Source organism: Sinocyclocheilus anshuiensis, unplaced genomic scaffold (assembly GCF_001515605.1).
Source record: "Sinocyclocheilus anshuiensis isolate Anshui unplaced genomic scaffold, SAMN03320099.WGS_v1.1 scaffold540, whole genome shotgun sequence".
In the NCBI taxonomy this organism is placed as follows: domain Eukaryota; kingdom Metazoa; phylum Chordata; class Actinopteri; order Cypriniformes; family Cyprinidae; genus Sinocyclocheilus; species Sinocyclocheilus anshuiensis.
Window position 1 is genome coordinate 135918 of NW_015555733.1, and position 15681 is coordinate 151598.

At 37.0% G+C, this 15681-nt stretch overlaps 2 protein-coding genes and 1 long non-coding RNA gene across 3 annotated transcripts in view; all 3 read right to left on the reverse strand.

Moving 5' to 3' along the window:
• Positions 1–217: 217 nt before the first annotated feature.
• Positions 218–5305, reverse strand: LOC107672956 (uncharacterized). Its single transcript, XR_001632359.1, has 2 exons — positions 5167–5305; positions 218–332 (listed from the first exon to the last, which is right to left on the reverse strand). It is a non-coding gene; the product is annotated as an uncharacterized LOC107672956 (long non-coding RNA).
• Positions 1230–4993, reverse strand: LOC107672955 (uncharacterized). The gene is made up of 2 exons (XM_016466343.1): positions 4236–4993; positions 1230–2635 (listed from the first exon to the last, which is right to left on the reverse strand). The coding sequence occupies exon 2, from the start codon at positions 2630–2632 to the stop codon at positions 1754–1756; it is 879 nt and encodes a 292-aa protein (XP_016321829.1). The 5' UTR covers positions 2633–2635; positions 4236–4993; the 3' UTR covers positions 1230–1753.
• A 724-nt stretch (positions 5306–6029) lies between the features above and the next one.
• Positions 6030–15681, reverse strand: part of pycr3 (pyrroline-5-carboxylate reductase 3) — a 13262-nt gene continuing 3610 nt past the window's right edge. Inside the window, exons 4-7 of the mRNA XM_016466325.1 lie at positions 14660–14839; positions 12406–12618; positions 10916–11008; positions 6030–6472 (exon numbers count right to left, since the gene is read on the reverse strand). Coding sequence (XP_016321811.1) covers positions 6290–6472; positions 10916–11008; positions 12406–12618; positions 14660–14839 — 669 coding nt within the window. The 3' untranslated portion in view covers positions 6030–6289. The remainder of the gene's footprint in view (positions 6473–10915; positions 11009–12405; positions 12619–14659; positions 14840–15681) is intronic.

Sequence of the window (15681 nt, forward strand, 5' to 3'; positions counted from 1 at the left end):
GGTGAGGGCATGGGTTCAGTTCCCTGGGACTGTGGGAATGTATACACTGAATGCAAACGTAAGTCTCTTTGGATAAAAGCATCTACCAAATGCATGAAATTAAGTAAATGTACATTTAGAATTAACCTACCGATCTTTCAAAAATACCACGTGGAACAGTAGTATTAGCACACATGCTGTAATACTGATGCAATGGTGCAAGTGATATATTTAATACTTGTTTGGGCTGCGTGGGTCCATTCATCCGCTCATAAAATTGCCGTTCCGCTTCATCGTAATGTGGCTTATCGAACCAGATCCTCTCCTGCGCCAAACACTCTGCTGCAGTCATCCTGTAACACACACACAAGACCTGTAACAAGCTCACTAAACAAACATCTTCAGTGAACTGATAAAGGACTGGATGTGATCTGCTATCTGTTCGTTCCTTGATGAAAATGAAAGGATGTTGCAAACTACGGTGCACAGCAGTATTGGGGAGTGAATTTATATGCTAATGGTTATTATCATATTTAAATAAAGCTAAAACAAAAAATTGTTAGTTGAAACAAAATGTACTTGTTTTATTTTAGTTATTTGCCAAGGCAACATTTCTCATTTTCATTAAGTTTAACTTGGTGTACTAAAATAACAAAATTAAATAATAAATAAAGATTAATAAAAACTATATGGACATGCAAAACAAAAAAATATTATTTTTTAATTACTAATTAATTTCAAATGAAAAAAATAATTATTTTTTTTCTGCCAAAATAATGGTTTATAATTTGAAAAATATAAAATAAAAATAATCCTATTTAAAATAATTTTACTGTAAAATTAATTATATTATTTTCTTATTTTACAGTGAAATAACACTTCTTTTAATATTTTTATTTACCAACATTAATTTTTATTTGCATTATTAATTTTAATCATTAATTTTCTTTCAGATACCTTCTAAAACAAACAACGTTGCTTATTTTATTTTAGTTAAACTTGATGTACTAAAATAACAAAAACTAAGCAATGAATAAAAAAAATGGATAAAATGACATGGATATAAAGAAAAATAAAACCAATTCTAAAGACAAAAAAAAATAAAAAAAACAACAAAATGACTAAAATGAAAATGAAAAATACATAAAAATTACAGTTCAGTGGTTTAACATTTGAAAATGAAAATAAATAAGTTCAAAATTAATAAAAACTATAATAGTATCTCAGTGATACTAAAATAAGTTACTCCCCAAAACTGGTGCATGGATATAATACTACAAATAATATACATAGGTTAATGCAACCATGCAAAAATAACAACAACAAAAATGACATCAACCAAACAAATGAAGAAACCCAAATGATACAAAACTGAATTCAGACAAATGACTCTTCCAAGCCAACACAACGGACAAACACAGCAAGAATAAACCAAAAAAAGAGACCAAAGAAAAACAAAAAAGAATGGCATGAGAAAAATGTGCGATGACATGAAGATTGTGCACAAAAGAAATATAAAATTTGCATGTGAATGCAATGGATGAGACTGATGGTTCCCTGAGAGTAAAATGTCGTTTTAAAGTGATAATTCACCAATTCTGTCATTTACTGACCTTTATGCCATTCCAAACCTGTGTGACTCACTTTTTGCCATAAAACACTAAAGACTGCGATTCGTAGGAGGTTCAAGAAACAGAAGTAATGCAGGTTTGGAGCAACAGGACTGTTAAAATGACAGAACTTTAATTTGGCGGTGAACGAACTAACTAATTATCTACAGTGTGTGAGGAAAGTGTATTTTCTCGAGTATTGAGTCATACTTCTTCTGCTTCTGGCTAGAATGGTTTATAGACGTTTTGACGGATCTCGCCGCAGCTTCTTCATAGAAACGAGTCTCCGCCTCCGCATAGCGACCGCGATCTAGCCACACCCTCTCGCTGTCGGCATGCAGGAAATAGCAGCGCGCTCCCTGATTGGTGGTGATGTCGTCGGTTTCCCGCCGATTGCAAACCACAGGCTTTTTTTGCGCGTCATTTCGACGTTTGGAGTTGGACTCGTCGCCGCTGGTTTCCGGGTTTCTCGGTGGCGAGTTTTGGCCGTACAGGTTCTGATAGAAAGTCGCCTCGGCTTTATCAAAAAGAGGTTTCTGTAGCCACACCCACATTGGAGGCGGTGGCAAGGAAGGGAGGCCGTTGATTGGTCTGGAAGCCGGTGTGGGCGGAGTCGGGGTTTGCGATTGGTAGCCCTCGTCGCAGCTAGCGGCCTGCAGTTGGAGAGATCTCGGTTGCTTGGGAACGCGGCCCACAAACTTGCTCTCGGCTTGGTCAAAGTTGGGTTTATTCACCCACACAGCATTAACGACATGATGACAAGCCTCTTGCTCTCCATGCTGGCAGGTTTCTTGCTTGTTTCTTGCGGAAGAACTCGCAGGAGCGGTCGTGCCGTTTTGCTGCTGCAATAGTCGTACGTAGTAAAGACTCTCCGCACTTTCGTACGCGATGCGGTCGAACCACACCGTCGAACACTCCGATCTCAAACCCTCCAGCGTCGTACTGGACAAACATCCCTCGGCGCCTGCGTTGGTTTGGTCCGGCTGCCGTTCAGAAGAACTGGACTGATTCGAAGAAGAACTCCTATGGCTTCTGTTGCGCATTTTCTTGTGTCCAGAAATACAGAGGTAGAAGAGGATTGATAAATAAACAAAAAAGAGGAAAGAGAGAGAGTGACAGGGAACTGGTGAATTAGTCACACAGCAGTAGGATAACATAAAACATGAAGTGTGTAAACTGTATGTTGCGATATACAAATCAATTATTTAAGCGCAAATTACATCAAGTTAAACAAGTTAACGATTTACATTGACGCGGCAACTTAAAAGTGGTGCAAGACGCTGAAAAACAAAATATATTTTAAAATGCGGTACTGAAGACGGATTCATTACAAAAAAAAAGAGAAAAAAAATATTGCTGCTTTTATGGATGTAGACGATGAATTTAGATACTTTTCAGAGAGCTTTTTAGCATACTATATTCATAGTCCAAAGAATACGGTTAGCATTTAACAAAAATCGAAATAGCTTAATAAAACGGGTATTTGTATGGAAGCTTATTTCCGTCACCTAATAAAAATATAAAAAATGTAATAGTTATAAACGCGCAATTACAAATTTAGAACACACAATTTTGAATTTTTTCTTCAGAATTAATTTGACATCTCACAATTAATAACTTGCAATTGCGATTCTAATTAGTCTGAATTGGTGGAAATAAGTTTCTATATTGAGAAACCTGTTCGGAGACAATCATTATTCGATTTCATTTTTATGCATTTTAGCTGTTCATTTACATGGCAACGGCGTTTTGTGGAGCTGAAATCACAAACCTTTGAAAATGAGTTTCAATGTGGGAGCTTTCGAAAACTATATCGTTTTTGTCTCTATGTAAACGCAAATTTGTGAAAACAGCAATGTAATGCATTTCTTTACAAAGTGACATCGCCAACTACTGGCCTGGTATACGTAATACAGTGTTTTTAGTCATTTAGGTGGACCCATGGGAACAGGGCGGGATATTTTGACAATGTTGTCGTCTGTACGCAAAACCTTTCAAAAACGCAAAGGAACAACTTTCCCGTTTTTACTACATCGTTGTCATGCAAACGTACCCTCGGTTCAGTAAAAATTACACACTTCAGCTTAAAAGGGGTAGTTCACCCAAAAATGAAAATGTGATGTTTATCTGCTTACCCCCAGGGCATCCAAGATGTAGGTGACTTTGTTTCTTCAGTAGAACACAAATGATGATTTTTAACTCCAGCCGTTGCAGTCTATCAGTCGTATAATGCATGGCAATGGTAACAACATCTATGAGAGTAAAAAAAACATGCACAGACAAATCCAAATTAAACCCTGCGGCTCGTGACGACACATTGATGTCTTAAGACACGAAACGATCGGTTTGTGCCAGAAACCGAACAGTATTTATATAATTTTTTTTACCTCTAATACAGCACTATGTCCAACTGCTTTGGGCGCGTGCACGGCATCCGGTGCGTGAGGTGTGTACGCGCTCTGGCGTAGTTTACGTGCATTAGATTTAAACATGAAATACATTGCACTTTACAATGACGTTGAGCAGAAAACGAATAAAAAAGCACAAATTGAAAGTGCGATGGAGAAAAGAAAGGATGGACAAAACACACAGAAAAATCCATGATGTGTCAAATAACAAACATGTCCAAACTTTGTCCAAACTCACCTTCAGCGAACACGAAAAGCGATCAAACAAACAGTATGTAGCTGAACGTTCTTCTCATCCAAACGAAGGCAAGCAATAAACCATAAAGTGCAATTAAGTATGTTTATATTGAATCTCACAGAATGAGAGGACTTCACTCATCCACGCCCTCACAAAGATGCATCGTGGTGAAAACATGGTACACTGATGGTATCTGATAGTAATACTATGGTTGTGAATGATTACCATAGTATATGTCCAAAAAAATATGGTATTATCATGGTGCCATGTGCATAATCGTATTTCTCTGTTACTTCTGTTAGTCTAACATGATTACACATGATTAAGGTCGCTTAACTTACATAATAATATACCAATCAGGCTAATGTGACTGAAAATAATTCACTATTATGAGTATCACTATTATCATCACTTTTAGATGATAGTTTCTAGTGACCATGTTGACAATCTGAGCAGATCTGAATGTGCAATTATGAGAAAAAAGGTGTTTTTTAAGCCTAATCACTCATTTTGTTGATTCAGAAACGAAACAGGCGTTATCTAGAGATCATAAAATCAATAAATCTGTGGTTTACCACAAAATCATCCGATTAAACAGGAGAATGCGCCATTATTTATGATAATCTGGACTTCCTGCACGTGCAGGCGGCAGGCCCATCAAACAACACACTGGATATTTATACAAATTAAACGTATTTTCATTATGACAGTGACTGTAACAAAAGCATGGGCTTTCTGTCATGTAGCGATCACGTGTTGATTATTCTTATATTAATAAATAAACATACGAAAGACGTCTAACCGGCGTTTGAGCACGATAAACACCCCGTACATTTACAGCACAGTACTATTTATTCATTTAAACCCAGAAAAAGCCATAAATGAGCATGAGCCGCTGTAAACCACCTAATTTTCCCTCACAAATACTCACTTTAAGCGCTTTAGTTGGAGTTGAATGAATCGCTGCTGCTCGTCTCGCGCTCGTGGAACAGAAGGAGCTAGCGAGAGCCGCGCGAACCATTCCCGCTCAAGAGCGGGGGACATCACTGCCTCAAAACCGCCACAAAACCACCAAACATTACCCTGAGGCGGCTTAAGTGTATTTACGTCAGTTTCGTATTTGTATACATATAGACATACACGCACAACCGTGCTATAGAAGTGTGCTTTAAGTGATATTTTGTCATCACATTTTTTCCCACATGGTACATTCCGTCAGTTTCCCAGCGCGACTGCGTATATGACGTCATCAAAAAATGGTGTATATTGAGACGTTACTGTTTTTATTCCAATTAATTTTTTTATATCCATATATACAAACTTTTATTCAGCATACTTAGATATTATGTTTTATATACGCACATACACATTATATAATAAAAATAAACATTTTTTTTTTTAATTCTTTTGTCAGTTTTGTTTTTTCTTTAAATACTTTGTAAGAGAGACATATCTTATTCTATGATAAATTCCTCAAATGCAAACTTTATATCCTTCATATAGCCTTTTTTTTATTTTAGTACACTTCAAATCAGAATCTTGAGAAACACTGTATTGAAACGTTTAAGGAACACCAAAGCACTTACTGTATTGTTGTGAAACAATGATGTTGTAGTTCTTTACATTGTTGTTTCTTAAAAATGTTTTTATTACTTGCAGTATGCACAGTGCCATTAAATGAGGCTTTAAAAAATTATAAGCAAAAGTCAGCGCACACAAGACCAAGTGGATTTCTTAGAGATTAATTTATTATACATTTAATATGATTTTTTTCACATTCTTTACATGTGTGTGGACAAAATAAACATTTCATGTGCAGAAAATAAAGTGAATGCATCTAGCACATTCTTATGTATATTGTTCCCTTAGAGCACACAAGAAATTCTCCATTCATTTGTACTTTAAGAAGCACCTTTCAATCCGTTATCAAGGCCATTGTAATCAACATTCAGAATCACTGACTACTGGATATGCTTGGAGAATAAAGTAAGACTTTAAGGTGTTAAGTTAATTGTCCCTCAGGTATCATAATGTCTCTAAATGCGATTCCCACTCTACTTCTTTCCCAGTTCTCTGGCTCTTTCGGTCGCCGCCTCTACGGCTCCCATCGTAGCCGCTCTAAATCCTCCCTTCTCCAGCGCGTGGATCCCGTGAATCGTGGTCCCTCCCGGTGTGCAAACCTCGGCCTTCAGCTCCGCCGGGAACTTCCCGGAATCACGCAGTAACACGCCAGCGCCCTGAAACACACCAGATTTAAGCATATTCTGTCAATGGCAAGCATTGGTATTCAACCCAGCTACCACAAAAGTTTTGTAAAAAGTGATCAAACAAACATTATTTCTTTATGTTCTCTTTAATTTATGGGAAATGTACGGTGGCAGAGATCGCTCAACGCGCTGCAAATGAAAAAATACATGCAAATTAAGAAAACATCTTCATCAATTTGACAACACACGCGCTGCAAATGCTCACAACACAAACAAATAAAGAAACTAGCTAAAAAACAGAAATGCGCTGCAAATGCTCACAACACAACCAAATAAAGAAATGCGCTAAAAAACAGAAATGCGCTGCAAATGCTCTCAACACAACCAAATAAAGAAATGCGCTAAAAAACAGAAATGCGCTGCAAATGCTCTCAACACAACCAAATAAAGAAATGCGCTAAAAAACAGAAATGCGCTGCAAATGCTCTCAACACAACCAAATAAAGAAATGCGCTAAAAAACAGAAATGCGCTGCAAATGCTCTCAACACAACCAAATAAAGAAATGCGCTAAAAAACAGAAATGCGCTGCAAATGCTCTCAACACAACCAAATAAAGAAATGCGCTAAAAAACAGAAATGCGCTGCAAATGCTCTCAACACAACCAAATAAAGAAATGCGCTAAAAAACAGAAATGCGCTGCAAATGCTCTCAACACAACCAAATAAAGAAATGCGCTAAAAAACAGAAATGCGCTGCAAATGCTCTCAACACAACCAAATAAAGAAATGCGCTAAAAAACAGAAATGCGCTGCAAATGCTCTCAACACAACCAAATAAAGAAATGCGCTAAAAAACAGAAATGCGCTGCAAATGCTCTCAACACAACCAAATAAAGAAATGCGCTAAAAAACAGAAATGCGCTGCAAATGCTCTCAACACAACCAAATAAAGAAATGCGCTAAAAAACAGAAATGCGCTGCAAATGCTCTCAACACAACCAAATAAAGAAATGCGCTAAAAAACAGAAATGCGCTGCAAATGCTCTCAACACAACCAAATAAAGAAATGCGCTAAAAAACAGAAATGCGCTGCAAATGCTCTCAACACAACCAAATAAAGAAATGCGCTAAAAAACAGAAATGCGCTGCAAATGCTCTCAACACAACCAAATAAAGAAATGCGCTAAAAAACAGAAATGCGCTGCAAATGCTCTCAACACAACCAAATAAAGAAATGCGCTAAAAAACAGAAATGCGCTGCAAATGCTCTCAACACAACCAAATAAAGAAATGCGCTAAAAAACAGAAATGCGCTGCAAATGCTCTCAACACAACCAAATAAAGAAATGCGCTAAAAAACAGAAATGCGCTGCAAATGCTCTCAACACAACCAAATAAAGAAATGCGCTAAAAAACAGAAATGCGCTGCAAATGCTCTCAACACAACCAAATAAAGAAATGCGCTAAAAAACAGAAATGCGCTGCAAATGCTCTCAACACAACCAAATAAAGAAATGCGCTAAAAAACAGAAATGCGCTGCAAATGCTCTCAACACAACCAAATAAAGAAATGCGCTAAAAAACAGAAATGCGCTGCAAATGCTCTCAACACAACCAAATAAAGAAATGCGCTAAAAAACAGAAATGCGCTGCAAATGCTCTCAACACAACCAAATAAAGAAATGCGCTAAAAAACAGAAATGCGCTGCAAATGCTCTCAACACAACCAAATAAAGAAATGCGCTAAAAAACAGAAATGCGCTGCAAATGCTCTCAACACAACCAAATAAAGAAATGCGCTAAAAAACAGAAATGCGCTGCAAATGCTCTCAACACAACCAAATAAAGAAATGCGCTAAAAAACAGAAATGCGCTGCAAATGCTCTCAACACAACCAAATAAAGAAATGCGCTAAAAAACAGAAATGCGCTGCAAATGCTCTCAACACAACCAAATAAAGAAATGCGCTAAAAAACAGAAATGCGCTGCAAATGCTCTCAACACAACCAAATAAAGAAATGCGCTAAAAAACAGAAATGCGCTGCAAATGCTCTCAACACAACCAAATAAAGAAATGCGCTAAAAAACAGAAATGCGCTGCAAATGCTCTCAACACAACCAAATAAAGAAATGCGCTAAAAAACAGAAATGCGCTGCAAATGCTCTCAACACAACCAAATAAAGAAATGCGCTAAAAAACAGAAATGCGCTGCAAATGCTCTCAACACAACCAAATAAAGAAATGCGCTAAAAAACAGAAATGCGCTGCAAATGCTCTCAACACAACCAAATAAAGAAATGCGCTAAAAAACAGAAATGCGCTGCAAATGCTCTCAACACAACCAAATAAAGAAATGCGCTAAAAAACAGAAATGCGCTGCAAATGCTCTCAACACAACCAAATAAAGAAATGCGCTAAAAAACAGAAATGCGCTGCAAATGCTCTCAACACAACCAAATAAAGAAATGCGCTAAAAAACAGAAATGCGCTGCAAATGCTCTCAACACAACCAAATAAAGAAATGCGCTAAAAAACAGAAATGCGCTGCAAATGCTCTCAACACAACCAAATAAAGAAATGCGCTAAAAAACAGAAATGCGCTGCAAATGCTCTCAACACAACCAAATAAAGAAATGCGCTAAAAAACAGAAATGCGCTGCAAATGCTCTCAACACAACCAAATAAAGAAATGCGCTAAAAAACAGAAATGCGCTGCAAATGCTCTCAACACAACCAAATAAAGAAATGCGCTAAAAAACAGAAATGCGCTGCAAATGCTCTCAACACAACCAAATAAAGAAATGCGCTAAAAAACAGAAATGCGCTGCAAATGCTCTCAACACAACCAAATAAAGAAATGCGCTAAAAAACAGAAATGCGCTGCAAATGCTCTCAACACAACCAAATAAAGAAATGCGCTAAAAAACAGAAATGCGCTGCAAATGCTCTCAACACAACCAAATAAAGAAATGCGCTAAAAAACAGAAATGCGCTGCAAATGCTCTCAACACAACCAAATAAAGAAATGCGCTAAAAAACAGAAATGCGCTGCAAATGCTCTCAACACAACCAAATAAAGAAATGCGCTAAAAAACAGAAATGCGCTGCAAATGCTCACAACACAACCAAATAAAGAAACGTGCTGCAAATAGGCACAGACCACATCGGAAATGTTTAAGGGAACCGCAAAGTGACGAACATGGCTGGGACTATAACAATGTTTGCTCTGAAATGTGAGATTTTTGTTTATTTTAACATCCTGATCATACGATTTCTTTGCTGCCTTTTTTTTTTTTTATTATTAGCCTAAATAAGCTGACAAAATACACAATTACTGTAATAAATAAATAAAAACAAAAAATGGTTACTATAGTTAAACCATGGTAACAACAAATTAACCATGGATTTACTACACTAACCAGAGTTTAACCATGGTATTTGTACAACTGTGGTTATACAAATGGTAATCATTACAAAAAAAAAAGATGGTTATTTTCCTTTTTTTTGGGGGTAATTGGCATTGTTGGGGTCCTCCCGTTGTGGTCTGTACTTGCGTTTCTGTATTTGTTTGTGTTGTGAGCATTTGCAGCGTGTTTCTGTATTTGATTGTGTTGCGAGTATTTGCAGCACATGTGCTGTCAAACTGATGCAGATGTTTTCTTAATATGCTAGTGCTTCTTCTATTTGCATGTGTTTTCTGAAATTGCAGCGCGTTGAGCTCTCACCGTAGAAATGTAAGTTTATTAATAACTACAAACCAATATTTGGAATGAAACTAGCTAGTTCTTAATAGTGACCGCTTCATTTTATGGCAATATGACACATTGTTAAAATTCTATTAATCTTTATTACAACAAAATAACAAAAACACAAAAATCTGGGTTTTAAACTGTAGAAATGGTAACAATCATTTGGTTGCACAAAATCACACACTTCATAAAAAAAAAAATTCATCATGACATTGAGTTCATGTGACATGCCAAGCTTGACAATCAATATTTGATCAATTTGCAAAAAAAACAAATCTGGGTTTTAAACACGTAACAAAATTTTGGTTGCAAAAAATTGCAAAATAAATAAAAACTGTAGACATGGTAACAAAACATTTGCTTGCAAAAATGGATATAAAAACTATATAAACTTCACATAAAATAAAATCTCATCATGATGTATTTTGTTTGACATGCTACGGCTGACAATCAATATTTGATCAATTTGCAAAAAATTGCAAAACAAATATGGTTTTAAACTGCCGACATGCAACAAAAATTTTGGTTGCAAAAAACAAAATCACAAATAAATAATGGGAGTTTTAAACTGTAGACATGCAACAAAAAATTTAATATTTCAGTTGACACGCTAAGGTGACGATCCGTGTTTTCTGAAGGTTAAGCACCTCCACTAAGATTAAAGCATAATTTCTCATGTCTTATTGTTGTTTTGCGAAGCGGTTCGTGAGCAAACACTTACCAGTATTGTCTGTGCTGCGATACGTCGAGCCAGAGCGCTGGGCATCCCCATTTTAACAGCACCGTCCGCCAGTGCCTCCGCAAACACATACACCTATATGAGACCCCACATGAAAAAATACTATAGTATTTTATAGTAAATACTATAGTGTTTTTGAACCATACTATAGTAAAGTACGTGAATTAATTTGTTGTGGTAATTCTATAGTTGCTGTGGTAATAGGAATATAACCAAATTACTTTACCCAATACTGTACTGTTTTCTACAACTATAGGGTATATTATACTACAATACAATACAATAAAAACTAAAGTATACTACAGTATTTATTACAGTTTATCAGTTCACTATAGTTTATACTACAGTATAGTATACTGTAGCATTCATTAACAAAGTGTTGTAAATACTATAATATATACAGTATAATACACTTTACTATAGTATGGTTCAAAAACACTATAGTATTTACTATAAATTACTATAGTATTTTTTTCATGACATATTACCACTCCACAAACACTGAAGATCACTACACAAACACTCGAACCTGTTCATCTAGACTATGAGCTGCTCTCAGTCCCTGACTTTTCTCTCACACACACACACACACACACACACACGTGTAGTTTTGGACTAACTTTTTTGAAAATGTATAATTTTATAATTTTTTATAAAAAACTGTGTGTAAAGTATTATTTGGAAAGTATTTAATATTTTATTTGCATTATGTTACATTATTACTCAATAGTTCTGTACTCTGTAAATGTATTTATTTATTCATTCATTTAGATTTATTTAGTTTAATCATTTATTTACATTTTTAGAAACTGTTGCCTTGTTCAAATACCAACACTTGCGGTCTTGGCCACTTGAGAGCGCGTGCGTAACAGCGTAACAGGAGGTAAGTGCGCAAGACTGTCCCAGGACTTAAAAACGCCAAAGCGCAGTGCCCTTAACGGACACTAAATCCACATTAAGGAGCACTATTCGAGGCTTAGTGTGTCCCATCATGCATCATGTTCTGGAAATAAATCGTAAGACTTTTTGCCGAGATCTCACGAGAGGTCACGGAAACCTTTCCAATGCAAGTTAAATATTAATATAATAATTAGATATTACACAATTTGGTAGAAAAACAAAGTGGTGCACGTTTTATTGGTGCAAAGAAGAGTAGTGGTGATATTTATTTTGTACAACATTTGCAACTGCTTTTCAGAACTAATTAAATTGTGTCATGTTACAGGGACTACTGAACAGACATTTAGAAGTTGATTTTAAAATGCAAAGTATTTCAAATAAAAATAAAGCTATGTAAACGCTTGCATTTTACAACACTAAGTGTGTGTCCCATCAGGTAATGAAAAGTTCGACACACACTTGTGGTCTTCATCCTCACTTGAGCCAAATACAGGAAATACGTCATATAAGTAGTCAAACGGTCAAGTGCAAAGACCGCAAGTCTGGGTATTTGGACAAGGCATGTCACTCACGAATGCAACGCCGCTGCCACTCAAGCCCACGTGGGCATCGATCCAGGGTTCAGGCCCCGCCTCCACCAATCCGCACGGGCCGAGCAGGGCCTTCAGGAGAGTCTCCTCCTCCTGTCCCGCACACGAGCCGCAGGTGAGGAGCAGTGCCCCTTCCAGGAGCATGCAGGGAAGATTCGGCATTATACGAATCACACGCATCCCAGCAGGCAACAGCTATGAAAACAGACAGTAATGGAATCTGATGTTTGACATTAAAAAAAAAAAAACAGAAAAATAAAATGTAAAAAAGAAATATATATATATACACTCACCGGCCACTTTATTAGGTACACCTGTTCAATTGCTTGGTAACACAAATTGCTAATCAGCCAATCACATGGCAGCAACTCAATGCATTTAGGCATCTAGACCGGATATCTCCGCGCTTACCCCTCTTCTGCTTCCTCTCACGCCGCTTGTGGCGCCTCCGCTGTGGGCGAGATGCAGTAGTGGGGGTCGGTGATGGTGTGGGCCTCCGGAGCAGACCGAGATCCCGCAGCTCTTCGGCGTGCCCTAATGGATAGGACAGTAGAGAGCTGACAGGAAAGTAATTCCTTGAGACGGGAATCGAACTCGAACAGTTGCCTATATGTCGACGCACTAACCACGAGGCTATCGGTGCCCGAAAAAAATTCTGCCATAATTTTGATCATTAAGATATAGTTTTGGACTAAGATTCATGTAACGATAAAGCATGTACCCAGCAAACACAACGTTCCCCTAACATATTATGGTTAATTTTTTAGGGGGGAATCAAATAATAACATTCCAGAAACGTTCTTTTAAGGTTTTATTTTTTTTAAATAACGTTCTCAGAATGCTGCAGGGTGATTATTTTTTAAATAACCTAAAAATAACATACCAAAATGGTTATATAACCAACTAACCTGCAGATATAACAAAGTTGCAGATGTTTTATGTAATGGCCTGTAAACTCTGAACGTAGTTTAATACAGCGTTTAATAAAATCTAGAAATTAGATCAAAACGCATTATAATGATCAGATATATCAAACTTTATGGCTAAAATATTAAGCCTGGGTTAAGAGTAGCTTGATAAGCGCAGAATTCATAAAGTCACGGATTTGTTTTCATCGTCATTTACTGCGCGCCTCTGATCTGATCTGCACGAGCTTCTCCAGCACACGCTTTCTCCTGTTTTACTGGCTGACTGACTAATCGATCTCTTTATTAAATAATTGCTTATAATTAATATAGATCTGAGAGCAAATATGATTTCGGAGAGATCGCGCCCATGTTGAAGAGAACATGATGCTAATCGAGAAGTTTTTGTTTACCGACCGAAACTATTAGAGGTAAGAAATAAATGCACTGAGGAATACTTTACTTTAAGCCAAATAATGATTTATTAATTTTTTTTAATGTCTATGAATAAATTTCACATTTGAAAAAACAGTCATTGTTATTTAATGCTGAAGAAATGTAAACTCTGGGCACCCCGTAAATTAATGAAAAAATGTAATCTTATTTAGGCGAATCTTCCATAGGATGGTTGATGTGTTCATCATTATATATTAATTAAACAATAAATAAAAACAAAACAGGGTTGTTACAAGTCTATATAATACAGTTTTATGATAATTGTTTATGATAAAAGTACGAATATCTAAGAAACGAGATGAACTAACTATAAAGGATAGGGGAACGTTAGAATAAGATTAGGGGAGCATTAGAATAATATTCTACAAACTAACAACAACAACAACAACAACAAAAACCTTCGGTTACACTTTACTTGAAGGGGTGTGCATAAGACTGACATGACACCTTCATAATCATGACATGACACATGTCATGAATATGAAGGTTTTTTATGCATGTTTATGACAACTGTCATTAAGTGTCATTCGCTCAGTTATGTAATTTTTAATGCAAAAATGACATTGTTTGAGATGTCTTTGTTATGGGCTATGGTTAGGGGTAGGGGTAGGGTTAGGTCAAATAATGTCATATTTGCATTAAAAATTACATAACTGAGCAAATGACACTTAATGACAGTTGTCATAAACATGCATAAAACCTCCTTCATATTCATGACATGTGTCATGTCATGATTATGAAGGTGTCATGTCAGTCTTATGCACACCCCTTCAAGTAAAGTGTTAGTGTTACCAAACCTTCAAACCTTTTTGCAAAAGCAAACTTTCTGGGAATGTTCTGGGAAATCAGAAATTGTTAGCTGGGCAAATCCTCACCTCCTCAAGTGTTTCTAGAGTGATTCCGGCTGCCATGGAAACGATGATGTGTTCCTGAGTGACATTCCCGGAGATTCCATTCAGCACCTTTGGGACGAGGTGAGGTTTGACGGCCAGGAAGACCAACCGAGAGCGATCGACAACCTCGTCATTCGAGTGAGTGACAGAAACTCCTCTCTCCTGTCAGAACATTCACATTCACACAAACCTGTCACAGAAATGACGAGTTAAGCTGTTCGCCATCATCTACTCCAGATATCACGCTGGGAATAAAGGAGAAACACGATCAATACAAATGCATTACATTACTAGCTTCTTAAAAGAATTCAGGTTTGGATCTACTTAAAAAGCAGGTGAATTTCATTAAGAAACATTAGGGCCATATTTCACCCCAAAATCAAGAGAAAAAGAGCTCATTACTCTGTTACTTTCTGTACTCCAGCAATGAAAATCAACCCATTAGGACGCAATTAAAGGGGGGTACAATGCCGTTTCATGCATTCAGAGTTGTTTACACTGTTAAAGGGGTCATATGATGCTATTTTAAAGATCATTATTTTGTGTATTTGGTGTAACAGAATATGTTGACATGCTTTAATGTTCAAAAAACACATTATTTTTCAAATACTGTACATTTATTGTAGGTCCTCTATGCCCCGCCTCTCTCAAACACGTCGTTTTCAACAAAGCCCCCTCCTTTGACAAGCGCAGTCTGCTCTGATTGGCCAGCTGAACCAGTGCATTGTGATTGGCCGAACACCACAAGCACGCGTCGGAAATGTAACGCCCCTTACCATAATCGCTTCAGCTTTCAAAGTAAATATCAAGACAGTTAATAATGTGGTTAGATTTACCATCAGTTCAAGCCCGAAAGGGCAACAGAGTCGCGTGACAGACACAGTGATGATGCAGTACACAAGCCACGGTTAAGACAGCTGACGTGCTATGATTTCTGACAGACAGTTCACTCTCCTGTGATGTGACCCTGTTCCCCTCACACACACACACGACGCGTTACTCTG